Here is a 27,232-nt window from a genome sequence, read left to right on the forward strand (position 1 = left end):
CGCGGCCAGGCGGACGGAAGTGCTGGGACCGTTCCCGCTGGCCCCGCCCCGCGCCCCGGAAGCGCTGTCCGGAAGCGCCGCTCCCGCCTGCGAGTGTGAGCTCGCGTCTGGTGCGGAGCCGCGCTGCGCGGCAGGGGTGCGGCCGGGTCTTGCCCCAGAGTCCCGAGCTGGGAGGGAAGGCCGGCCGTGCCCGGGACGCCCCCTGCCGTCTGTCCGGAGACCCTGCCGCGGGCTGTGCCTGCCAGGGTGTGTTTACGTTCCGCCGGGCAACGCTTCCCCCGGAGGCCCTCTGGTGGAGGTGGGAGCGGGGGTGGGGGGAACGGGACGGGGGAGGGCGTGCGGAGGGAGGACGGGCCCGTGTGCACGCGGGGGAGGGCGCAGGAGAGGGGGTGACGGGCCCGTGTGCACGTGGGGGAAGGCGCAGGGGAGGGGGTGACGGGCCGTGTGCACTCGGGGGGAGGGTTGCAGAGCGGGGGACGGGCCCGTGTGCACGTGGGGGAAGGGGGTGCAGAGGGGGTGACGGGTCCGTGAGCACTCGGGGGGAGGGGTGCAGAGCGGGGGACGGGCCCGTGTGCACTCGGGGGGAGGGGTGCAGAGGGCGTGACGGGTCCGTGTGCACGTGGGGGAAGGCGCAGGGGAGGGAGTGACGGGCCCGTGTGCACGTGGGGGAAGGCGCAGGGGAGGGGGTGACGGGCCGTGTGCACTCGGGGGGAGGGTTGCAGAGCGGGGGACGGGCCCGTGTGCACGTGGGGGAGGGGGTGCAGAGCGGGTGACGAGCCCGTGTGCACTCGGGGGGAGGGTGCAGAGCGGGGGACGGGCCCGTGTGCACTCGGGGGGAGGGGTGCAGAGCGGGGGACGGGCCCGTGTGCACGTGGGGGAGGGGTGCAGAGGGCTGACGGTAGGGGAGCACGCTCGGAAGGCGAAGCACAGCGACCTGGGCAAGCAGCAGGGAGAAGGGACAGAAAGGGGCTCAGCATAGTGATGGAGGAGGGGCGGGTGACTGAAGGGTTAGACACCAGAGTCATAGTTTTGTTTTTTATCTTCTATGTTTATAGTGTCGCACTCGGATTATGAAGACTCGGTAGTTTTCCGCTCTTTGTTGTATGCTGAAAATATTCTTGGAACCCAATAATTTTCCACTCTCTCAATGTGCATTTATTAAGGATAGTGATTTTTATTTTTTATTTTGGTATCTGCAAAGTTTTGTTTAAGCAGTTTGTCTAGTAATGTATTTTCTTTTTGTGATCTTTTAACCTTGTGGCTGTGAACTGAAGTGTCCCACTAAGTGTGTGCTCCTTTTATCCTTTCTCAGTGAATGTTCAAGGATGGGCTGAATGACAGGGGTGTTTTGTTCTAACAAAGCCCATCTGTTCAGGATGAATACATCACATCGAGCTGTTCACGTGGGTGCCTATCCTTCATGATTCCCAGCGCCACTAGTTAGTTCTTAACTTCATATTTTCTGAGAGTCTGATGTGATCTTTGAGCAAAGAGAACTACTTGAGATCGTTATGATTAAAACCAGGAGAGAGAAGTAGCTGAGGAGTATGAGATATGGCCTGCAATCTGTGGGGCAGGGCTGGGAAGGGAAAGCCTGTTCCTGTGATGGGTGGTTGCATCCTGCGGCTTCTGCTGACCTTGCCCGTCCCAACGCACATGAACAGGGTTTCAGGACGGTTGGGGAGGTGAGGACCAAGACTGTTTACACTAAGCACAGAATGTAGGTGTCTCTCCCAAGAAGAGGGTCACCCGGTGGTGTGTCCTGAGCTGGGGGGAGGAAAAGAAGAATGCAGAAGGGGGTTAAGGAACCAGGAGAGGGTGAGACACTGGGAAGCTCCAAAATAGGAGAAATGAAAATCTCTGCCTATGTTCACCTGGAGATCTGTGCTCAGCAGGTACTAGCAGTGTCTTCAGTGTCTGATTTCAGTCACGTGCCCACTGTTGCCAAGTGACATGTGGCTTCACTAAGGTAGGAAGACTTTCTGAAGAAACAGAAAAACCAAACTCTGGGTCTCCATGTTGAAGTTATTGACGATGCAAGTTCTGAAGCAAAGATTCACGGCAGCCGTAGTCCGCTCATTGATACTATAAAAATCTAATAGAAACCAAAAGAAGGAAAGGGAGATCTGCCCATACATGAGGCAGGAGTAAGCAGTAAAGGAGAACAAGACAAAGTTACATCACCTTGGGTACTTAGAACATCCAGCCTCATCAGCTGGGGAAGCCCCGGGGACACAAACAGCCGGGCTGCGGTCCCGATGGAGAGGCCTGGGCAGAGCGTCCTCCGTCCTCCCCTCAGCTGAAACTTCCCACTGACCATCCCCACAAGGGCTGTATTTAGAGGGCACATGATGGGGTCGGAAGCTAAACGTTTGCCTCCATGCAGTTTGCAGTGAGCTGCATTTCTGTGTTATCACGTCTTTGCATCTTCAAGGAGTCGAGGCTATGTGTGTTTGCCTCCCTCCCAGATTCCATTCTGGGGGGACAGCCCAGCCTGGAGCAGGAGGGGATGTAAGGCAAGACTTCACAGCTCTTGGCGTTCGGACCAGAAGGGCCCGTTCTGACCTGGAAGCCAGCTAATGTCCACTGACCAGGCTCCCGAGGTCACTCATGCCGCAGAAGGAGTCTCACACACGTCATTGTTTAGCTTGCCTGTGTTCGTGCAGGTCGGGGTGGAAGGTTACGCCGGACAAATCACAGAAACCTCAATCCGTAGGATACAGTGTAGGAGTTACTGTGGGAGGTGTCCCCATGTTTCAGTAGAAACAGGACTCCTGATATGTACGGTTGTGGCACAAGAAGGTGTATTGATTCCAAGCCCTGAAAGGCATAGTGTCAACACTCAGGAGTGAGTGAAGAGTGACCTTGCCTCAGAAGGACGCTCAGAAGGGAAGATGAGCAGGACTCAGGAATGCTTCTCTCTTAGAAGAAAAATTGTTCTCTGTTGATCGTTATGTTCTCTCCCTCTGAAATGCGATTTAAACCTTACTAATGTTCAGCTCTCAAGTATCCTACCTAACACATTTGCTCACAGTCGCTCATGGTGTTTTCTGAACCCTCTTCCATCTTTAGACAGATTCCATCTCACCATGAACCACTGACATCAAACTCGTGAAGCATTTCCATTTGGGGTTGAATCGTTGGAAGGACTTCATGTTCAGATAGGGTTTGGAGATGGGGTGAGTACTACGGTTTCAATAAGGTAGGGTAGCAGGGATTTCCTAGGGACCAAAGCAGGATGCCCTGCCAATTCTCTATGAATAAGGACTAATTAATGTGCAGGAATTGCTGGAAAATCTTGGAAAATAAGATTGGTAATGGAAAACTTGATCTCCCTGACTTTATAATGCATTCCAACCTTAGCAAACTGAACCCGTGTGGATCTGGCCTCAAAATATTAATTACTTGGAATAAAGTGGGAGAATGCAGAAACTGATCATGAAAATCAAGGTTGCGTTCATTTAATCCACATGATGGGATGGGTTTTATTCCACAATTGCTTTTTAAAAATGAAATCAGGGGCACCTGGGTGGCTCAGTCAGTGAAGCATCTGCTTCAGCTCAAGTCATGATCTCACGGTCCTAGGGTCCAGTCCTGCATCGGGCTCCCTGCTCTGCGGGGAGCCTGCTTCTCCCTCTCCCTCTGCCTGCCACTCCCCCTGCTTGTGCTCTCTCTGTCAAATAAATAAATAAAATCTTAAAAAAAAAGGAACTCAGCCTAAATGTCTAAGAGTAGGAGTTTTAAAAATAGCTCACAACACATACATTCCAGAGACCTTATGTTACTGGATTTGTAAAGAATCATTTAGTGGCTGCCTCTAAGCACAGTGACTTCTCTGAAGAGCTCTGTGTGCTCCTGTGCTCTGGGCAAGTTGGCGTCTGAGTGCTGGTGTGAAGTATGGTGCATTCATGGTTTGATAGATTCTGGCAAGACACCCTGCCTAGAGTCACAGTGGTACCATCAACCATCACCAAAATGTGGGCTTCTCACTCAACTGCAAACAGGGCTCAATATTACATTCTTTATTTTTATGTATATAAGGAAAATAACTTTATATTTCACTGATTACTGAATAAATGTTATTAATACAGTTGTATTTATAGATATGTCCATGTAAATTAATTTTCCTACTTGGCTCATTTTTCAAGTAATTTTACAAAATATTTTGTATTCTAGTTTTATCACACACACAGTTATACATACACATGTATGTGCACTTTGATCTGTTTTAGTTATAATCTTTATACAGTGAAATAGAAATCTTTACTTCATGCTATCAGGTTTTTAATTTTATTTTGGAAGTCTTCCCTTATTCTGTCATTATAAAATATTCTGTTCATTTTAGTGTGAGTATCATGTTTGATATACTTGCACATGTTCTATCTTCTTGATGAACTCACCTCTGTGTCAGCATGCAATGATCCTGTTTCTTGTTGTAGTTTCTGAGTCGAAGTCTGTTTTGTCTGATGTACCTCTGCTCTCTGGGGGTTGCCGTCGGCCTGGGATACGTTTTCCTACCCCACCACTTCGGGCCTGCATGTGTCTTTAAAGCTGGAGCGAATCTTTTGTAGGTAGGGTATATCTGGGTATTTTTTTTAATGCAGTCACCCACTCTGCCTTTTTTTTTTTTTTAAGATTTTATTTATTCATTTGACAGACACAGCGAGAGAGGGAACACAAGCAGGGGGAGCGGGAGAGGGAGAAGCAGGCTTCCCGCCGAGCAGGGAGCCCGATGCGGTGCCCGATCCCAGGACCTGGGATCACGACCTGAGCCGAAGACAGACACTTAACGACTGAGCCACCCAGGTGCCCCTAAAAATTTTAAGTAAGCTCCAATATGGGGCTGGAGCTCATAACCCTGAGATCAAGAGTCAAATGCTGACTGAGCCAGCCAGGCACCCCCACTCTGCCTTTTCATTGTAGAATTTATCCACTCATGTCTTAGGTAATTACTATAGACAAGGACTCGCTAATGCCATCTCATTCTTTTCTCGATGTTCTGCAGGTCTCGTGCTGCACTGTCTTTGTGTATTGATGAGTTTCTGTAGTGTGCTTTGACTCCTGTCTTTTTATTTTGTGTATCTACTGTTGCTTTGCGGTCATCGGAAGACTTCATAAAACGTCATCTAGATATAACAGTCTAATGTTAGCTGATAAGCAACTTACCTTTACTCTCCCCCATATGTTTTATGTTTTTTTTTGTTTTGTTTTGTTTTATGTTTTTGATGTCACAATTTATTTCCTTTCACATTGCGTGTCCTTTAAAAATTATGGTACCTATAGTTATTCTCAGTACTTTTGTCCTTTAACCTTGACACTGCAAGTAAGTGGTTAATGTATCACCATATAATAGGATTGCAGTATTCTGAGTTTGGGTATATAACTACATTATATGCTTATTTTATTATTTTTTTTAAAGATTTTATTCATTTGTCCGAGAGAGAGAGAGAGCGCACAAGCATGGGTGTAGGGCACAAAGGAAGAGCCAATGTCCTAATTACCACGTTTTTAAAAGTTAAGGCTTCTGTTCTGTCCTCCATCCCTGAGGGAGGGGCAGAGGGAGAGGGAGAAGCAGGCTTCCCACGGAGCAGGGAGCCCAACGCGGGGCTCGGATCCCAGGACCTCGGGATCATGACCTGAGCTGAAGGCAGATGCTTAACGACTGAGCCACCCGGGCGCCCCTTTTAAAACAGATTGATTGATTGATTGATTGATTTATATTATTTTAAAGATTTTATTTATTTGAGAGAGAGAGAGCATAAGTAGGCAGAGCAGCAGGCAGAGGGAGAGGAGAAGCAGGCTCCTCGCTGAGCCAGGAGCCCGACGTGGGGCTCGATCCCAGGAACCCGGGATCAGGACCTGAGCCGAAGGCAGTCGCTTAACGACTGAGCCACCCAGGCGCCCAAAACAGATGTATTTTTTTATTTGAAAGAGCAAGAACATGAGCGGCGGGAAGTCCAGAGGGCAGAGGGAGAGAGAATCTTAAGCAGATTCCCTGCTGAGCTTTGAGCCCAGTGTGGGGCTCGATCTCACGACCCTGAGATCAGGACCTGAGACAAAATCAAGAGTTGGATACTTAACTGACTGAGCCACCCAGGTGCCCATGTTCTTTTAAATCTTGCCAGACTTTGGTAAAAAAACAAATCTTGAATTTGCTGTATCCTCTCTCACACCTTTTCTATGTATGGTCCTGCTCTGCACTTCTTGTCTCCTCTTGGGAGCTGTGGAATTCCTGATTATAGGCCTTCTCTTGATACTGCAAAGCCAGGCCAGGTGCTGACAGCCTTCCCTTTGCTTTCCCTAGTGTGGTGCTAAATGCTCCTGTTTAGTGTTGACGCACAGTCCCACAGAGTTGGGCCAGCGTTGTCTGCATGCTCTCTAGCCTCCTGCGAGGCTCACTCTGGACGCAGTTGGGAGCGCACTCAGGTAGCTGACCACCAGGTTGAGAGATGTGTGGGTGATGTGCACTGAGCACTGGGGGGTTCAGAGGTGCAGTGTCCCTGGCAGCTCATGGACAGGCTTCCTGATGGAGTCTGCAGTGGAGTTAGTAGGATCCGCATCTCTTCCGTTGCCCTGTAAGACCTCCACCTGCTCTTTTCACAGGGGCTTCCCCGCCCCAGGTCATGCACCACAGCCCAGTATTGAAGGGAGTGCAGGAAGACCTGGGCGCCTCTGGCTAGAGGAGCAGGTCACTCACTTAGATGCTCTCCCTTTCTCCCGTGGGAGAAAACATGGGTCAGGATGTGCCACTGAGATGTGCCATTTCGGGAGAATGGTGATCCAGTTAAAGTGAAACTGTTACTCTTAATCCTTTTTAATGCACCTAGTCTTTGACGACTTCTTCTTATTTCCTTGCTCCAGCAGTGTGCTGGACCTTCTCTGCTGGGCTCCCGAATTTCCACAAAGGCCCTCTCATGCTGGATGATTGTCTAATCAGTGTTCTTTGAGAGGAAGACAGTAGAAAAGTGTCCTGGCATGTTGATGAAGTCTGTTTTCTCAGAAAGTAATATTTTATAATAACAGTTGGAGCCCTTTCACAGGAAGGCAAGAAAGAGGGCATGAAGGGAAGGTTTTATGTTTGACTGCATGAAAATTTTAAGGAAAAGATCCAGGAAAACCTGAGAAGTTTGCCATAGAAATGGCTCTGTGCAATTTATCAGTCATGTTGAGCTCACTGCTCATTGAGTCAAAAGATCACGTAAAGAAAGCAAGGGTACTGCTGATAATAGACTAGCTGGTTAAACAGGGTTTTACTAGTTAATATAAAAAATCTAATGTCTTTACAAACTACATATTGAGATAATGTAAAATTATTTAACAAGGACTGAAGAATATTTTCAGTATATGATACTGAAAAACACTGAGGCCTCGTGACAATAAATTTTGAGGGGAAAGTAATTTAAAAAATTTTAAAAACATGATAATTAGCTCTTCCTGTGTCCTATGCCCCTATTAAGGCGTCTGTTCTGTCCTCCCTCCCTGATGACCCCACTGATTCTTGTCTAGATCACTCTTCTTGTGGTGCCATTATGTCTTTATGAGCCCATTGGATCCACCTGCCCCCCATCCTTTATTTTACTCCCATTCGACCTTACTTTCTCTGACTTGTTCCGTCTCCCTTATTGCTCTCCCTCTGTGACGTGTTCTTTCCTCCGTATCCCACACCCGACTAGACATCCATGTGGATGTACTAAAGATGCCCTCCTAGGAAGAGCCCACTTCCCAGTGACACACTGGGAATGTAAACATACCGTGCCAGACACAGCACGGAAGGTGACATTTGGAACAGGAGAGGTCGGCGGCCCCCCCTCACCCTGGGACCTTCCTGAGGCAGCCTGAAGGGCGGGCCTGAGAAACAGCAGGGCGCAGCTCCCAGGAGAACAGAAGAGGGATCTCAGGAGAGGACTGGGGTCTGCAGAATGCTAGGACCGGGAATGGCATGGCGCCTGGGGGATGGTCTGGAGGGCCAACAGGATTGATGGTGAAAGGCAATAATCCACTTCCCTAAATGTGACTTGTCATAGCGTTGGGACAGGAGACGGTGAAGAATCCAAAGGCAGAAAGTCCAAACAGGGATAGCTTCCCATCCGTTTTAACTAGAAACGAAGTGAGTGAGACCTGGTGGCAGAACAGCCAGTGTCCTGAGCCTCTCAGGGGGTCTCCCTGCTGATGGTATGGGCAGGTGCGTGGACTGTGCTATCTGCTGGGACTCCTGCAACCAGGTGTGAAGCATGGGTGGGGAGGAGAGGTGCCAGCGAATGCAGGATTTGAGTCTCGAAGACAGGAGCACCTGGTCCACTTGGGTGGTACTTTTGCTCCAGCAAATCTGCTTCTAGCTCAGCAGGAAGCTATAGGGCAGGTAGTGTTGGTCAAAGAGGGGCTTCCCCCAGGAAGGGGCAGGGGCAGTGAGGCTTCGGTGAGATGGTGCTGGGCCTTGAGAAACAGGGAGCCAGTGTGAGCAGTCCATGCCCCACCTACCCTATTCAGGTGTTTCTGCACCTGCCCCTTCCTCCACCAGTATGTATCACTTCACATTTTTGCTTTGGGGTTTTGCTTCAAAGTAGCTTTGGTCCTTTCCCCTGGTGGAGAATTTAGAATCCTTGATCCCCCAACCTATAGGCTCTCCACCACATAGCTCTATAACTCACTCCTCAACCTTCTGCCCAAACTTAACACTCTCACTCAGAGCCCCCATCCCTGGTGCCCACAGCTCCCACATCTCTGAACTGTTCAGACCCTGGATTCTAGTCTTCCCTTCTCCAGAGCCCCTGCAAGTCCCACAGGCCTGACCCCACAATGCTGGTTTCACTTTTCCCAGGCTCCCCTGTGGGTGTGCTCTGTGAGTCTTTCCTGAACTGCTGAGCTGGTGCTTTCTACCTCGTGTGCCCTCTAAGACGGTCATCACACACACTGATCCCACACTGGACACAACACCCTCAACACATGCAAACCCTGACACGTGCATGTGCGCAGATGAGATCTGGTAACACGTGTCTGTGTTCTGACAGTCACCTGTGTACCTTCCACATTGATCACATACTCTCAGACACCATAATGACCTATGCTTTCTAAAATCACAGAAACAAGGAAACATGACTGTATACAGGTCATATAATCACCATGTGCCCTCTGCCCACACACACAATTGCTGACACAGTCCTCAAAGGAAAACCCGGCTGTGCCCGTGTGTGCTTCGATAATAGGGTATTTCACCCTTGGACATCAGCATGGAAGCCCAGGGCTGAGAAGGCCAGGCATTTGGCACAAGAATGAAATGTATGCTGACCTCCATCAGAACCCAGCACAACTGGTTTGTATGGCTGACCTATGGGTGTTTGATACAAACACAGTACCAAGAAATTAAGTTAGGGAAGTGTAGATAATTAAGCCCATGAGAAAGTATCAAAGTTTTAATGTGATTCCAACTTGTAAACTGGAGAATATAAATAGTTACTATTTTCAAAATTCTGACAAATATATTATGCATTAAAAATAGAGATGAATCATTCTTTGGTTTAAAATGTCTCCAGGTGAATTATTTCCATTTTGGCCCTGAGTAGCTTGTACTGGACCAACTAACCAGTGACAGCAGTGAAACTAAAGTACACAAGCAACTGCACAGAGGCACTGAGGTGTAGCCTGTTCAGATGACGTGATACAGTCTTAAAGGGAAGCTTGGTGATGTGATTTTCATATTCATACTGGCTTTTTCTACTGAAGCATCTGGGAATGAACACCACGGAAGGACAGTCCAGAGAAATAGGCAGCTTTTCTTGACTGAGAACAAAATCAGCTGGAAATCTGTTCAAGCAAAATATTGAGGCTTCTGCTTCCAGGTAAGATGTTGAGTAGAGACAAGACAGACAACAGGAAATTAGATGTTTTAGATTCAGAGATTTGTGAAACCAGAGAGGACTCTAAGAACCAGGAAGAGACCATCTGATTTCCACACCTGGGGGAATTTGCTTCGTATAGACAGTGAAAATCATGGGCAAAATCACTATGAGGAAATAACAAGTAGATGGATATATAAACATGTGGACTGACACAGGCTGATTGAAATATAGAGAATCTCCAGTACTGGGATCCTTTTCCCCATAGGTTTTTAGGTGCGGATAAAGAGAAAAAGAAAGCGTTTTGTCTTCGCAGTTTATACTACTTTGGAAGGTATCTTCAATAAATCTAGAGGAATGACCTGAAAGACATGAATGTCTGAATGAAATCAAAGCTGCCACCTAGCCTGAGTCTATTCCAACTCCTGGATGGAAGAAGTGATGTTTCCTCACTCTAAGAGAAAAATAAACTTGTCTGGGTAAAACCATATCAACTTCAGTCTCCCTTTTTTTCAAAACAATGTGTGAAATTAAAAAATACAAAACCATTTTTGTAAAGCAGCAGGAAAGGTGATGGGAAAAAAAAGACACAATGCACAAATCCATATCTATCTTTAGATTGGAGTTAGGAGGAAAATTTATAATATTACTACACAAAATAGAAGTTATAAGAAACATGAGAAGATGGAGAAATTCAATAGTTCTAGGTTTGGGAAACTATGTCCTGTTGGTGACATTAATGGGTGAGTTTAAGACTTTACACATAGAAAACAAATTAGTGTGAGGACACATCAATAATATCTCCAAACCAAAGGGCAGAGATAAAGTGGGGATTGACAAGGGCATTGCATACTCACTCATAACGTTATAAATTAATTATAAGCATCTGCATTCTCTTTCTTGCCACGTGTGAACGAGGACCAGTCACACTCAAGTGAGTGAGGACCAATGACTTGGCCTGTAAGCTGGTCTCCTGGCTTTCTGCATTTGCCTGTGGGGGGAACTGGGACACACAGGTCTCCTCACTTGGGTGGTACATGCATTCGTGGCTGGTGTGTCAGGGATATGGGCAAAGTTGGATTGTCTGCTTCAGCTTTCAGCTGTGCCAAACTGTGGTTTTTGCTGCTAAGGCAGTGCTTTGTCACTACAGATGTTAGCGTGAGTGTGTCAGGCATCCTGGAAATAGGATACTCCAAATATCCTCAGTCTCTTTCATGTCCTAGTTCTCACTGAACACAACCCTTTGGCAACAAAATTCTCTTGTCTTCCTAGTAATGATTTTTTTCCCCAGTTACTTCTTGTTTTAGCAGATTTCTTCTGCATGCCAAATGAGTTGCTAAATTGAATGAGTGCATAGTGATTACAGATCTAGACTCCCCTGCACAAAAGGATAAATCAAAGTATTTCTGCACTGATTACAGACATATTTTCTCTGACATGTAACTTCTCCGTTTTGTTTGACGGAACTGTGGATGAAAATTCTTCCTCACTCACTTCATTTACATCCTTCCATGTCAGTCCATTATCTAAAGGTTTTGTCATATAGATGACCCACATACTGATTCTCTCCACTTTGGATTACCTTCAGTTGAATGAAGTAATAAGGATGAATAAATGCTCTCCCACACTGATTATAAATATGGTGTTTCTTGAGTATTTGAGCCCTCAAGAGTGTTTGTAGTTTGAAGCTATAGGTGGTGAGTCTTCCACATTTATTACCTTAACATGTATTTTCTCGTGTTGTCTAAGGTTAAAATATTTACTGAAGGCTTTCCCGCATACAAAACATTTATATGGTTTCTCTCCAGTGTGGATTCTCTTATGCAGTCTAAAGTTATAGCTTCTATTGAAGGCTTTGCCACATACATTGCATTCATATGGTTTCTCACCGGTATGGGTTCTCTCATGTCGTCTAAGGACAGAAGAGTGATTGAAAGCTTTCCCACATAGGTGACATTCATACGGTTTCTCTCCAGTGTGAGTTCTCTCATGTCGTTTAAGGACAGAAGAATCAGTAAAGGCTTTCCAACAGAGATGACACTCATACGGTTTCTCTCCAGTGTGCGTTCTCTCGTGTCGTCTAAGGACAGAAGATTCAGTGAAAGCTTTCCCACACAGATGACATTCGTATGGTTTCTCTCCAGTGTGAGTTCTCTCATGTTTTCTCAGGTGAGAACAGTGAGTGAACGCCTTCCCACACAGATGACACTCATATGGTTTCTCTCCATTATGAGTTCGCTCATGTTGTCTAAGGTAAGAAGTTTTACTGAATGTCTTCCCGCATAGATGGCACCCATATGGTTTCTCTCCAAAGTGAGTTCTTTCATGTTTGTTAAGGTCAGAACAGTGGGTGAAGGCTTTCCCACATAGATGGCATCCATGGGGTTTTTTCCTGGTGTGAATCATCTCGTGTCGCCTAAGGTTATAACTCTTACTGAAGGCTTTCCCACATAGATGGCATCCATATGATTTCTCTCCCGTGTGCGTTCTCTCATGCTTCCTAAGGTCAGAGCAATGAGTGAAGGCTTTCCCACACAGATGGCATCCATGTGGTTTCACTCCAGTGTGAATCATCTCATGTCGCCTAAGGTTGGAACTTTTTCCGAAGGCTTTCCCACATTCATGACATTCAAATGTTTTCTCTCCATTTTGAGTATTATTGGTTTGTCTACGGGCAGAGCTTTGAATAAAGGCATTCCCACGTTGATGACATTCGTATGATTTACTTGTAGTGTGACTCTGCTTATGTGTATTAAAAGATGTCAAATAACTGCTGTCTTTTCCACATTCTTTGCTGATATAGGGATTCTTTCCCATTTTAGGTACCACATATTGAGTCCATGTTAGTATTTCAGTAAAATTTTCTCCGAAATCATTGTATTCAAAAGTATCCTCTTGAGTGTGAGATCTCTGCTTTTTGAAAGGAAATAAGAGACTGTTAAAAATTCCCTCACAGTTATTCCTTCCTTCCTTCATCTACATATAAATTCTACAGTCATCATTCAGTGAGAGAGTCCTACAACATTGTCTCAAGATTAGTTACATAAACAGGGGGTATTCCTCTCCAGCAAGCATAGAGATTTTCTTTTTTGTAGCATTCCAAATGCAGAGATATCTGATTAAAGACATTATTATGTTTCAAATTTTAGGTATGTAAGTCATGATCATGCAGCTATCTGTTTACAAGACCTCAGGTTATGGTTTTGACTTCAGATTAATTTCTTCCCTAAAATCAAACTAACCAAAACTTCCTGCTGTGAAAACCCTTCATTTCAACTTAAAGTATGGTTGGGTAATTGTGCCCAATTCCTTGCTTATTCAATACCCACATCATTTAGAAGCACAGGTTCATTCCCTTAAAGCTTACCATTGCACTGATTAATGTTGTGTCCTTCTTGCAGATATGTTGCACGAATATCATTTCTTGTTTTTTAAGATCATCTTCCCTATCTGAAATGATGGGGAAAAAATTGCCATAGTGACATTGACGGAATTAAAATGCTGAAGACACTAAATGCTTGTTGAGTATGTTTCAAATACTGACAGAGTTGGGAAAGAATGTCAAATTAAGGAATACCATAAGGAGAAGAAACACAAAGGACATCAACAGTTGACCTTTTCAGGACTGAAATATGAGAAAAATAAGATGGAGATGGTAAGTTGGGGAGGAAAAGAGAGGGAAAATCTTCATAGAAGAGAATCATGGAAAGGGACACTTTGTATATTTTAACTCCAATAAGTACATAACTATTACCTTCCCAAAGACAGAATAGAAACTGACACCTGTTAAGTATAATGACAATATCTGAAAAAATTTTCCCCTCTCATATTGTTTTATTTCTTCTAGATTTCATTTGATGATTCTTAGGGCCTACTCACTGACTAGGCTCTTACTGTAGCTCACCTAGACTCTGGCATTGCAGCAAACCTCTCCCTTCTTTTGAAAGGTGCTCTCCTGGTTCCAAGTGGGAAATTGTATCTGATTTGTAGAGTTGTCTGCCTGTTCACAGAAAAAAGATAATTGGATTTTGACTTCTGTACCCATAACACTGCATGATCTTCAATATAGGGCCAACTAATGAGACAGAATAAGGTAACCTCTGAAAGTCATCCCAGGTAAGAGTATGTTGAAAACAACATGGATAGTCCTTCACGAACAGAAGTTTAACTCTTGACTTTTCCCAAAGACATTAAGGACCTATCATTGTTGATGCCTAAGTTCAGGGACAAACTGTGTAATCTTCAATATTTTAACACAGCGAGAAGATACAAGTTCTCACAGTGTTTGAATAGTATATCCTAAATGAATCTAATAATACAACTCCACCAGAAAAATCTTGGTTCTACATGGAAAACCATTTGTCTGTTTTGTTTTTTTTTTTAAAGATTTATTTATTTTACAGAGACTGGGGGGATAGGAGGGGGAGAGGGAGAGAGAAACTTAAGCAGATTCTGCACTGAGCATGGAGCGTGATGCAGGGCTCAATCCCACGACCCTGAGATCATGACCTGAGATGAAACAAAGAGTCAGATACTCAACAGACTGAGCCACCCAGGTGCCCGTTTTTTTTTGTTTTGTTTTGTTTTGTTTTTTAATACTGTGGTCTGATCAGTCCTCACAGGAAAAAAAGTCAGTATATTTACTTACCAATTCAAAAATAATGAGTTCCCACCACTGTTTGGTTGTTGTGGAGATTGAGTAGCAAGAAAGACATGAAATTCTAGTGGGATGACAAAAGTAAAATGTGAAGATTGCTGTGAGGTAGTTGTGGGTAAGAAATAAGAGTCTTCAGAAATCACAGAAATGAGCAATCTTTTCCACACAGCTGTTGAATGAATGAGTGAACGGGCATATACATACATAATAAACACTAAGAGACTCACCAATTGAGACCAGGTGACTGATGTTCTCCAGCATCACATCTCTGAAGAGTTTTCTCTGGGACCTGTCCAGCAGGGTCCACTCTTCCTGAGTGAAGTCTACAGCTACATCCTCAAAGGTCACCGATTCCTAGAAGATGATGGACGTTGTTTTCAGACAGGGCTATCTCTGCCAATATTCAGGGCAGGCTGGTATAGGTGATGGCACTAAGGAAGTGGGGGCTGCATGTACAGAGAGCTCAAACAGGATGTTGGCCTCAGTTCATTTTCAGTGCACACCTGGACACTGGACTTTCAGATATACCCAGACACACATTCAAAGTACATATATTTCATTATAGAGATACCAGATGAGATGTGGATATAACCTGTGGATTTCCCAATAAACTTGTAATTAAGAATTCCAGGTCATGAGTATAAAAGTCTCTCTGGAAAACTTAAAACTAAAACACTATTCTCCACCAATTTCAAATAAATCTATGGACTCATTACACAACCTGCCACTTTTTAAGAACTTTGATTAGATTACTCCCTTATATGACCTCAGTTTCGCCATCCATGAAATGGTGTAATGACCTTTTATGAGTTCTTAAAGATCCAATGACATAGTAAATGTCAATAGCAAACATTTCTTAAACACAACTTCTAGTTTTATTATCCAGTAACTGTCAGAGTATTGAAGCAATCTCCATAATTCTGCAAAACGGAACAGAATTCACACAGGATATGAGATCAGCAGCACATCCTTTTATCTTCACATAACAGGTATTCATTATAAAGTATAAGCCTAAATGGTTCATGAGTACAAGCCAGAGGCTCTGAGACTTCCATAATGAAGGACAGTATTATCCCCGACCCTTCTATTGCCTGAGGCCCTCCACATACCAGTTATCACTGTGCTTTTCTTTATCTGGTCTCTCTGTTCAAGCATGCTTAAAGCCATTTTATTGTTCTTATCTCTTCAGCTCATCAAAAATATCCAGAGTTCCTTAGGTTTTATTTTACCTCCTATATTCCTTTTCCTGAATTACACTCAAAGTTAAGAAAACAGTACTCCCTATACATTGCTTCCAGTTACCGAATTTGAACTAAGGGAAATTACAAAGAAGGGGGAAAAAATCCCCTCATTTGGGACAAGGGAAGTAATGAATTTTAGTTTTCTCTTTTATAAGTTTCAAAAAGTACAAATACATTCTATCACAACTTATAAGAGGTTTACATTTGGAAAAAAAAAAGACTGACTCCACATTGACTTCTCTGGCATGACCATCATTTACTTTCCCTCAGTAATTAGCACCCCCCGCAACCTACCGCCCCAGCACATATAATACTGGATTGACTAAGCTCACATGTGGGAACATCTGCCTTCCTATTGGGCTGTAAAGTTTTGCTCCTTATTCATCTCTATCACCTGCATTGACCTGAATCCTAAGCCCATTACAGTCAATAAAATGGTTAATGAGTGAATTTTTGGTGCCGACTAGGGCATGGGATGGATATGAAAAAAACCTCTCATCTCTCCAGAAAATACAGGGCATTAACTGAGGCTGAGATATCTTAGCATAACATTGGGAAAGAGATTACCACGTGATGAGTCCTTGACCAAACAGGACCATTCCACAGTTCTTGGAACGCTTAAAGTTCAGATCCTTGAAAAACTTGAGTGTACTTAGAACACAAATGCTTGTAGATATATGTCCACATGATGGCAACAGACATGCTATTTCAGTAGAAAGAATAACTCCCTACTCACTTGTGAGTCCATTCTTAGTAGCTCGGTTGTCAAGTGTCTTCTGGGTTTTCACTCATACACAGTCTCACCAATAGGAGGCAAAGCTGAGGAAGGAGAAAGGAACCATGACACTCCAGCTGCCCACAATTTCCTTACCCACCCCTCACGAAGCCCCACTCCTTCACCTGGAAGTAATCCCCAGCAGAACCTACAGAAACATGCAGTGTGCTCCAAAGGAAATGGGGAGGGGAGGGCACCTCTCCAAAGTTAAGGCTTTCTTGTTGTTTGGAGAGAAGATAGAAGTACCCTCAATTTAGGAAGAATGTGAAAAGCCAATTCCCTCCTGATTCCAAAACAGGATTTCTGGCACTTGCCAAACGTGTAAGCATTGTGAAATTTCTCAGACTTAGGTATTAGTTTATTAGCAGTTTCCCTAACTCCTCCTCAGCCCTCTGGTGTCTCACTCTATCCCTGTTCTTCCCTGTCCCAGCCCTCCCTCTGGATACACATATCATCCATCATTGTCTCCTCCAAGGAAGGTCTCCAGCAGTACCACTCCAACACTGACCTTTAGATTTGTTCTGAATGAGTTTGGTTATGAAACAAGATTATTAAGAATGCATTTTATGGGGGTGCCTGGGGGCTCAGTCAGTTGAGCGTCTGACTTCAGCTCAGGTCATGATCCCGGGGTCCTGGGATGAAGCCCCGCATCATCAGGCTCTCTGCTCAGGGGGGAGTCTGCTCCTCCCTCTCCCTCTGCCCTTACCCGTGCTCGTGCTCTTGCTCTCTCTAATGAATAAAGACTCTTTAAAAAAATGTATTTTATGGTAAGATTAATTTAGTGACTTACTTCATTTTGAGCGATCAAAGACACCCATCTTACAAATTTACCCTTTAAAATCCCCTGCATCAGGAAATTACAGGAATATGTGGGTTACAGCACAACGTCAAGTCCAACAATCTTTACAGGGTAGTACTTCCAAAAACTATAGAATGAAAGGATTTTAGGAGGATGTTTATTTACTCCACCTAAAGTTTTAGAAAATTGCACTGAAATCTGCATTAGCTGCAACTTCCCTGAATTTCATTGTTTGATTTTGTGTCTCTGTGTGTCTGTGAAAGCATTTATAAATTGTAAATCCTCCCCTAAAACATCCATAGTAAGTAAATGTATTTCATGGACAAGTGATAAGAATGAGTCATAAAAAGAAGTAGGTTTAACTTACCCATTTGTATCTCACGTCAAGAAAAGATAAAGTTTTATTTAATGTGATCCTGTGCTTGGGAGATATACATAATTTGTTCATTTCTTCCTCAAAAGAATTCTGCTAATTATGATTTCATTATTAATTTAATAAATGCCATCATCAGAGTTTCAGGAAGCTTTAGTAGTATGACAAAACCCCATGCACGCCAGCATATACATGCACAGAAGCACATTAGAAAAGTGTTACAGGCAGAATTTCAATTTCCCTTTCCCTTTCTCCTACTCTCAAATTTTAAGGGTTACACATCACACCTAGATTTTACCTGGAACAGTACCCCTAACATTAACAATCAGAGGCCCCACCCTGTTTTTACAACCCATTGTCCTTGCTTTTTCACAGAATTAGATCCTGTGTCCAAGTTTTCTACTGCATGAGAACCACAGCACTGCCCCAATTCCCAAACATCAGCCTCCAGCCCTCCTCATTTTTACTGCCCAGGTTAGTTCAGTTACTCACTTCTATAGATATTTACCCAGACTAATGTTATTTATGTCTTTTTACTATGTCTGCTGATCAAGGGTCCAACAGAAGGTGACTCCACATACCTGCCTATTCCATGACTGTAGGTGGCAACACAGGACCAAGACACTGACCCTCCTGTGTACGTCAACTCACAACTCGTAGTAGCTTCCAAATGTATCTGGCAACACCATTCTTGTTTGGTAACTAATAAATCTTCGATGCTCCTTAAATACTTCAAACCTCCATGCTTCTGAACTCACACATTCTGATTTCTCCCCTCACTTTCCAAAAAATGAGATTTTTTTCCTAAGTAAATGAATTAATAACTTGACAGATTCTTTTTCTTTTTAACAGATGATTTCTAGAGTGAATGATCACTGTAAGCATTGATTTTACTATAAATAGGATATTTTTCCATTTTATTTTATTGTGGCAAAATACACACAATATAACATTTACCATCCTAATCTTTTTTTTAATTTTATTTTTTAAGTAATTTCTACACCCAATGTGGGGCTTGAACTTACAACCCTGAGATCAAGACTCACACGCTCCACTGACTGAGCCAGCGGTCGCCGCCCACCCCAATCATTTTTAAGTGTATAGTCCAATGATGTTAATACATTCATAATGTTGCGCAATTATCACCACCATCTATCTCCAGAACTCCATCTTCTAAACCAGTTCCCATTCCTCCCCCCACCCTCACCTTCTGACAACCATGGAATTTCTACTTTTATCTCTAAATAGTGTATGTTTTAAATTGATGGTAAAAGAATAAAAATTCTAAAATCTTAAGACTTTTTTTATAGAATATATTGTTTCTGAAGAAAAATCATGTAATATATTTTCCTTTTAGGTAGGATGCCATAAGGAATGCTTTGTCATTTTAACATTTTAATCTTCTGACAGTAAAAGATCTTTAGTATGTATTATTTTAGTAGTAAACCATTAGTTGATGAACTTTTGATTTTCATGTATCTTTGATGTGTTCTTTCCTTCTAAGATTTTATTTATTTGAGAGAGAGAGAGAGAGCACAAGCAGGGGAAGGGGCAGAGGGAGAGGGAGAAGCAGGCTCCTCGCTGAGCACAGAGCCCAATGTGGGGCTCGATCCCACAACCCTGGGATCATGACCTGAGCTGAAGGCAGACGCTTAACCCACTGAGCCACACAGGCGCTCTCTTTGATGTGTTCTATGTCTTTTTAACCTATTTACTGCAACATTTGTACTTGAGAATAAGTGATGATCTCCTTTTTTCATTAATAAATGTTCCAAGTCAACTCAGAACAAAGACTGTACCAGACAGTGAAATTACATGGAAAGATCATCGTTGTGGAGGTAAGTCTAGTTTAGAAGAGATTAAAGAAATAATGACAAGAATATTCTCTGTGAAAATACTAAAGCATTTCATTTGTGGAGGTGGGGAAACACTATTAAAATGCGCACATAATTTATCTGACACCTTAAAATTTAGTTGGGAAAGCATGAGAAAGTTTAGCAAAGATAGAAATAGGTTCAGGCCGCCCCCCCAATGAGGGAGCAAGTGTAACACTGTAGACACACTGCAGAACCTGCTGTGCCCCAGGAAGCGAGGACACACTGGAAGGTAGTTGAGTTATGGGATGAACCTGAGATGGAGGCAAACAAGCAGATTTCAGGGATCAAAGGTCATTGTAATTGGACTGGTCTTTTAATTTAAAAAAAAATTTATTTATTTATTTGAGACACAGAGAGAGTGTGCATGAGAGAGAATGAACATGGGGAGGGGCAGAGGGAGAGGGAGAAGTGGACTCTCTGCTGAGCAGGGAGCCCAATGTGGGACTTGAACCCAGGACCCTGAGGATCATGACCTCAGCTGAAGGCAAACACTTAACTGACTGAACCACCCAGGTGGCCCTTTAATTTTTAAAGCTAATAGGAATCCACTGGAGAACTGAAAGCAAGAAACAAATAGATTTGTGTCTGTAAATGAGTCTTGCTGAAGAATGCAGTAAAACAAAGGTTTGATTAACTTTAAGAATAATATATTTGTCTGGCAGAGGGTATTGATAGTGAAACTGGTGGGGCAGGTGGAAGCATATGAGAGCAAAAGAAAAGGAAGTATCAAAAAAATAATGAATTTTAAAATTTATCAGTTACTGAACCCTATGAGTCAGACTTTGTGCTAATTATGTCGGGCTGTGCATGCACTTAAAAAAATATTTTTAGGTCACCTGGGTGGCTCAGTCGGTTAAGCATCTGCCTTTGGCTTGGGCCATGATCTCAGCGTCCCGGGATCGAGTCCTGAATCAGGCTCCCTGCTCAGTGGGGAGTCTGCTTCTCCCTCTGCCCCCTCACAGCCCCGCTCGTGCTCTCTCTCAAATAAATGAAATCTTAAAAAAAAGATTATTTTCCCCTCTCAATGCATTTAAAATACGATAAAGACATAAATATTAAGTTTCAATACTATGTTACTGTATAACCTAAAGGCATTTTATTAGAGTAAACTTTGTACTTGGCTTCGGCACAGTGAAAAGAAGTCTGTACCGAGAACTGCTCCAAGTTTTAAGTCTCTGGGTAAGAGTTAAGGCCAAAACTAGGGCGCCTGGGTGGCTCAGTTGGTTAAGCGACTGCCTTCGGCTCAGGTCATGATCCTGGAGTCCTGGGATCGAGTCCCGCGTCAGGCTCCCCGCTGAGCAAGGAGTCTGCTTCTCCCTCTGACCCTCTTCCCTCTCGTGCTCTCTATCTCTCATTCGCAAATAAATAAATAAAATCTTAAAAAAAAAGAGTTACAGCCAAAACTTTCAGTGAACTTATAAACATTTATAAACCAAGAAAAGGAAAAAGGAAACAAGACTTTTGAGTTTTCAAATGTTTACGAATAAAGCATATATTTATAAAAGTTAGAAGAATAAAAGGAGTAAATAAATTTTAAAGAATGAAATGAGGGCGCCTGGGTGGCTCAGTCGGTTGGGCGACTGCCTTCGGCTCAGGTCGTGGTCCTGGAGTCCCGGGATCGAGTCCCACATCGGGCTCCCTGCTCAGCGGGGAGTCTGCTTCTCCCTCTGACCCTCCCCCCTTTCATGCTCTATCTCATTCCCTCTCTCAAATAAATAAATAAAATCTTAAAAAAAAAGAATGAAATGAAAAAACAGATTTGACAGAAATCAATAGAAGTTTGCACAGTGAAATCAAGCAATTACCAAGGACTTATGAAAAAAATAACGCTGGCAAATAAAACAGACCACATATTCATTTAAAAGCAGTAATTTAAGATGTAAAAGAGGCGCCTGGGTGGCTCAGTCGGTTAAGCGTCTGCCTTTGGCTCAGGTCATGATCCCCACTGGGATCAAGTCCTGCATCGGGCTCTGTGCTTAGTGGGGAGCCTGCTTCTCCCTCTCCCTCTGCCTGCCTGTCTGCCTACTTGTGATCTCTCTCTCTGTCAAATAAATAAATAAAATCTTTAAAAAAATGTAAGAAAAACAGGAATTCTATTCTTACTGTGTATGTAGGATAAATGGATTAATTTCCAAGAAAATGTTGTGAATACTCATTCACAAAGAACAATGAATGTGATTAGCCAATTTTAATATATAATTTATGTATATCACATTCCATCTGTAAAATGGATTTGTGATTTCTCTCAGTATGTTAAAGCACTTACACAACTTGTCAAGTTAGTTTAGTGCAATAATGAGAGATTCAATCTTGGAAAACAATCTTCACTAAATTATTTTATTTTTTTTTAAAGATTTTATTTATTTATTTGAGAGGAGAGAGATCACAGAGGGAGAGGGAGAAGCAGACTCCTGGTTGAGCAGGGAGCCCCACGTGGGACTTGATCCCAGGACGCTGGAATCATGACCTGGGCTGAAGGCAGATGCTTAACTGACTAAGCCACCCAGGTGTCCCTTAAATAATTTTAAATACCGCAATAATTAGATCACATCAACAGGTCCTTATAAAAACATTTGACCTTTCAAAATAATTGAGAATCTTTTTATTTTTTTAAAAGATTTTTATTTATTTAATTGACAGAGAGAGACAGAGAGAGGGAACACAAGCAGGGGGAGTGGGAGAGGGAGAAGCAGGCTTCCCACTGAACAGGGAGCCCAATGCGGGGCTCGATCCCAGGACCCTGGGACCATGACCTGAGCTGAAGGCAGTCGCCTAGCCAACTGAGCCACCCAGGCGCCCCCAAAATAATTGAGGATCTTTAAAATTCATGTCAACTAGTGGGGGATACTTCTTGTTAATCAAGGAAACCTCAGCAAACATATTCAGCAGCAAAGGAGCAGTCCCACTCAAGTTAAGGCTGAGAAGAGGGGGCTGGCCTCGGTTGTTGCCTCACCACTGCCCAGGACGCTTGAGTCAGGACAAAGAGAAACAGACAGGAAACGGAAACACAAACACAGAGTCAAGAAGCTGGAACCGCAGCTATTCCCAGAAGAGATGACTTCAAATTCCAAAGAACAGAAGAATCCTTAATGATCATACCTAATACAAATATTTTCAGAAGTGGACAGATCTATGCTTAATATACTGAAATCAATACTTTCTGTTTAGTTACAGTAATTTAAAAACTAAGCAAACACATTTAAAAAAAAGTCTATTACAACAGCAAAATATTATGGCTCCCATTTGAAATCATTTTGTATACCCATGTAAAAATGTTGTAAGAACTTTTTGAGGACACAAAATGACAGGAGTAAAGCCTACCAAACCGATTCTTAAACTAAAGGACACCGTGACATAAAAACCTCAGTGACTATAGAAATTTGGTGTAATCCAAATTTAAAGTAACACGCGGTGGGACACCTGGGTGGCTCAGTCGGTTAAGTGTCTGCCCTTCACCGAGGTCATGATCCGGGGTCCTGCGATGGAGTCCCACATCAGGCTCCTTGCTCAGCGGGGAGCCTGCTTCTCCCTCTGCCTCTGCCCCCCTTCTGTGCTCTCTCTCTCTCTGTCTCTCTGACAAGTAAATAATAAAATATTAAAAAAAAAAGTACGTGGTATTGCACATAAAAACTGAGAATTACCTTAAAAGTCAATTTTGTGTCGATTTTTGATTTTGGGTGACAATATAGCCAAAAACAATTTGGAACAGAAAAAAAAATGAAGGTAGGTCAAATTACCTCTGAAGATACATTATCTGAAGCTTTAACACAATTGAAGTTAAGTACTTAAAAAACAATATTCAATGATACAATATTAGAAATAAATGGAATAAAGTATTTTTTAATGTGAAATAGGTGATGCCTTCCACAGGAAAATGAAAAGCAAAGGCATGAAGAAAGGATTGTGGTTTCATTATAAGAACAAAGTATGTGTCTGTGTATATATCATTTTTCTTTTAAAGATTTTATTTATTTATTTGACAGTGAGAGATATAGCGAGAGAGGGAACACAAGCAGGGGGAGTGGGAGAGGGGAAGAAGCAGGCTTCCCGCTGAGCAGGGAGCCCAACGTCGGGCTCGATCCCAGGACCCCGGGACCATGACCCGAGCCGAAGGCAGACGCTTAAACAACTGAGCCACCCGGAGCCCCTATATATGATTAAACTACAAATAAAAAAATAGTATGGTAAATGCACATGAGAAATGAATTAGAAAAACATTAATATCTCTATAAAAGTAAAATATATTCGGTCTCTTAAGTAATTAGTAAAATGGAAATAAAGAGTTGTCATTTCATCCAAATCTACACGTATGTATATACATAACGAATTCTGGCTTTTGCAGGGGGGCAACCTCGTGAGTTGGTCATGGATAAAGATTACTTTGCAATTCTGGGGGGCCATCAGGCCAGAACCTATCACAACGTGAAAGGTGCCATCTCTTGGCCCAGCATTACCAGACTGTAGGAACCCTCAGAAACTTGCAGAGGAATCGACTCTTTGCTGATCCGTTAACAGTAATGGCGCGTTGGGATCGATGTGCTGTGAACAATTTTAAAATCCTTTTTATGTTATATATTTAGGTTGATTTTATTATTTATTTTTTTTTTTTAAGGATTTTTATTTATTTATTTGAGAGAGAGAGAATGAGAGACAGAGAGCCCGATAGGGAAGAGGGTCAGAGGGAGAAGCAGACTCTCTGCCGAGCAGGGAGCCCGATGTGGGACTCGATTCCCAGGACTCTAGGATCATGACCTGAGCCGAAGGCAGTCGCTTAACCAACTGAGCCACCCAGGCGTAGCTCAAATGCATACATTCACTTTGTTAAGCTTCAAATACATTATACAATCAGGTACACATTTCCCCTTATTGGTATTCTTTTCCAGGATTTTTCCAGTATTCTTGAGATTAATTCACTTTAATCCTGGTGTGTAAAGAGCTAACGGTACATCCAGATTTGGTCCTTATACAATACCTACTGGCAAACCTCACTGATACCATGGTGCCCAGTCCTTGTCTCTAATCAGTATCTGGGCATGAAGCAGTTCTCATGAAGATCCCCTAAATGGAGCCACCTCACAAGTTCCATGTCGATTAGTCACAGAGAGATGGAATTGGCTGGAGTCAGGAGAGTACGGAGGGAAAGCCATGAGTGGGTGAGGAAATGTGTCAGGCAGGGTACCTGGGAGTCAGAGATTAGTATGTCCTAAAAACAGCAATTCAGGAAGAAGGGAGAATAATCAACAGATAAGTGAACTCTTTCCAGAGAAAGAGGCATCATCATCATCCTGCTCCTACTCTGAGCAACTCTCAGGCAAGACCAGTCTTGAGACGTTACTTCTTAGTTTGGAACACGGGCCATTCAGGTCTTTGAATAACTTGTCCCATTCCTGGGCTCCAACACTCATGGGGGGAGGAAATCAGCATGCAGAATAGGTGGTCCTCTGCAGTCTACTAAAGCACCAGGGAACAGGGATGATAAAGTTGCAGATGGAGAGGAACAAGTGTCTGCCCTGCCCTTCTCAACACCCCTGAACCCTGGTGAAGCCCACCTGTCACCTGGCATTCGGAGGAACAGGAGTCTGTGTGACCCTCCCTTTCAAGTCACAATCCTTGCAGTCTCCTGCAGTATAGGCTGAACACAGGATCACCAAGGGAGGATGTGGAGCTGTCCTCTCCTGTCTCTGAGCTCCCAGGCTCTCTCCCACCCAGTAACACCATCGCAGAACCAAGGTTTGCCAAGAGATATACCTGTTCTGTGCTTATTTTAAAATTCTTGGTCTTCCCTTCCCAAGCGCCTTGTGCTCTTGTGTGTGTGTTCTGGGCCAGGTAGAGATGAGAGGAGAGGCTAGTGGAGGGTAAACCATCACTGGCCTTGTGCATGCGTTGGCTTGCAGCCAGTAGTCAGTCAGAAGGGCAAGTCTTGCCTTCTCATCCCATGCCCCTGAAGATTCCAGCCCACATTCCATCCTCCTGAGCAAGAGCAACTTCTCTATTTCATGGTTTACTCACACTGATTAAAAGCTTTTAATTTCTCTTTTTTTCCAGAACATCACATCAATACATCAGAAAAATGTATTGTTGAGAGGACCTAATTATTGGCATGGGAAAACATACAAGGGCAAGTATGGAAGTACCTTTGAGCAATGTATTTATTATGATCAGATGAGACATGTTAGAACAAAGTTCCAGAATGATGCAGCCCATCCTACAATTTTTGTTTTTTGTTTTAAAAAAGAGATTTGAACAAATCATATACTGAGTTGGAAACTTTAGCTCTCAGATCACGTAATTAAAAGATCACGGGGCGCCTGGGTGGCTCAGTCGTTTAGCAATCTGCCTTCGGCTCAGGTCATGATCCCGGGGGTCCTGGGATCGAGCCCCGCATCGAGCTCCCTGCTCAGCGGGAAGCCTGCTTCTCCCTCTCCCACTCCCCCTGCTTGTGTTCCCGCTCTCGCTGTGTCTCTGTCAAATAAATAAAATCTTAAAAAAAAAAAATCACATAAGCGGGGCGCCTGGGTGGCTCAGTCGGTTGGACATCTGCCTTCGGCTCAGGTCATGATCCCAGGGTCGTGGGACCGAATCCGGGATCGGGTTCCCCGCCCCGCGGGGAGCCTGCTTCTCCCTCTGACCTCTGCTCTTCCCGCTGCTCATGGGAGCTCTCAATAAATAAAATCTTTTTAAAAACTACATAGAAGAAAAAAGGTGTTGGATATTAGACTACCTGTTTAAAATAAACCCGGTTTTGAATGCGAAGACAACAATCGTCAATATATCCAACAACTGCACGCAGAAACAGTGTAACGTTATTTACTAATCGACAGACACGTGCACTTTATGATACAGGGAAAGCACTGTGGACTCATCGTCTGAATGCGACTTAATTAATTTAAGAGGGGAAGCAATTTAGAGCCTTAAAAACGTATCTAACGCGTCTGCAGTGTCCCCTTCCATCGCCCGCCGCCAGTGGAGGTCAGGGTCTCACGTACGGTCCCCATTCCCGCGCTGGTCCGCCTTCCTCCTCACTTTCGCGGCTTCCTCAAAGTCCTCCGTAACCACCCACCTCCCATCCTCCGCGTAACTCGCCGTTCCGCCCTCGCCGTCCCTTCTTGGTCCCCTCTCCTCTTCTCCTCCCGCTCCCGACACACTCCCGACATTGGCTGGAGTGTGCGACACTCCCCGCGACAGAGGCGCTCCCTTCCCGCGGGACCGGGCACGCGAGCACACCGTCACACACAGCCCGGGGAGCGGGTGTGCGGCGCAAGGACACGGCGTGCCCCTGGCCGGGCTCGCTCTGCGCCCTCAGTCCGGGGCTCACGGGCCTCCCCGAGGCGGCGACGGTGCCCCCGGCCGCGGGAGGGCGACGGCGGCGGCAGAGTCTCAGGAGAGGACTGCGTTCTGTGGAAGGGCTCGGGGCGACTTCGACCGGAAACAGACTCGGTCTACGGGACCAGGGAGCCGAGGGACCGGCGCCCTGAGCATCTCAGGGCAACCCCGAACTCGCCGCGGGTCTGACGGGCGGCTGCGGGGCCCAGGACGCCCGCAGGAATCCGCGAACCCCGGGCGTGGAGAATGGAGCCAGGAACGGGCTGAGGAGCCCGGGTTTAAACCTCCAAGACCAGAATTCACTTACCAGAGCAGGACCTTCGCTTCCGGAAATCCCCTTCCGGGTTAGTAGGA

General features: G+C 44.3%; 1 protein-coding gene and 1 long non-coding RNA gene across 5 annotated transcripts; one reads left to right on the forward strand and one right to left on the reverse strand.

Moving 5' to 3' along the window:
- Positions 1-81: 81 nt before the first annotated feature.
- On the forward strand, positions 82-9,657 carry LOC113924234. Its single transcript, XR_003520597.1, has 3 exons — positions 82-298; positions 3,073-3,179; positions 9,531-9,657. It is a non-coding gene; the product is annotated as an uncharacterized LOC113924234 (long non-coding RNA).
- On the reverse strand, positions 5,864-27,215 carry ZNF596 (zinc finger protein 596). 4 transcript variants are annotated; one of them, XM_027597694.2, is made up of 6 exons: positions 27,186-27,215; positions 16,468-16,550; positions 14,718-14,844; positions 13,738-13,833; positions 13,201-13,283; positions 9,190-12,743 (listed from the first exon to the last, which is right to left on the reverse strand). In XM_027597694.2, exons 2-6 carry the CDS (start codon positions 16,477-16,479, stop codon positions 11,499-11,501), a joined length of 1,563 nt encoding a protein of 520 aa, XP_027453495.1. In that variant the 5' UTR covers positions 16,480-16,550; positions 27,186-27,215; the 3' UTR covers positions 9,190-11,498. The 4 variants fall into 4 exon arrangements, with proteins under 4 accessions (XP_027453496.1, XP_027453495.1, XP_027453494.1 ...); XM_027597693.2 differs by having other exon boundaries at positions 9,194-12,746; positions 26,542-27,203; XM_027597691.2 differs by having other exon boundaries at positions 9,201-12,746.
- Between the last annotated feature and the right edge of the window lie 17 nt (positions 27,216-27,232).

Source organism: Zalophus californianus, chromosome 2 (assembly GCF_009762305.2).
Source record: "Zalophus californianus isolate mZalCal1 chromosome 2, mZalCal1.pri.v2, whole genome shotgun sequence".
Classification (NCBI taxonomy): Eukaryota; Metazoa; Chordata; class Mammalia; order Carnivora; family Otariidae; genus Zalophus; species Zalophus californianus.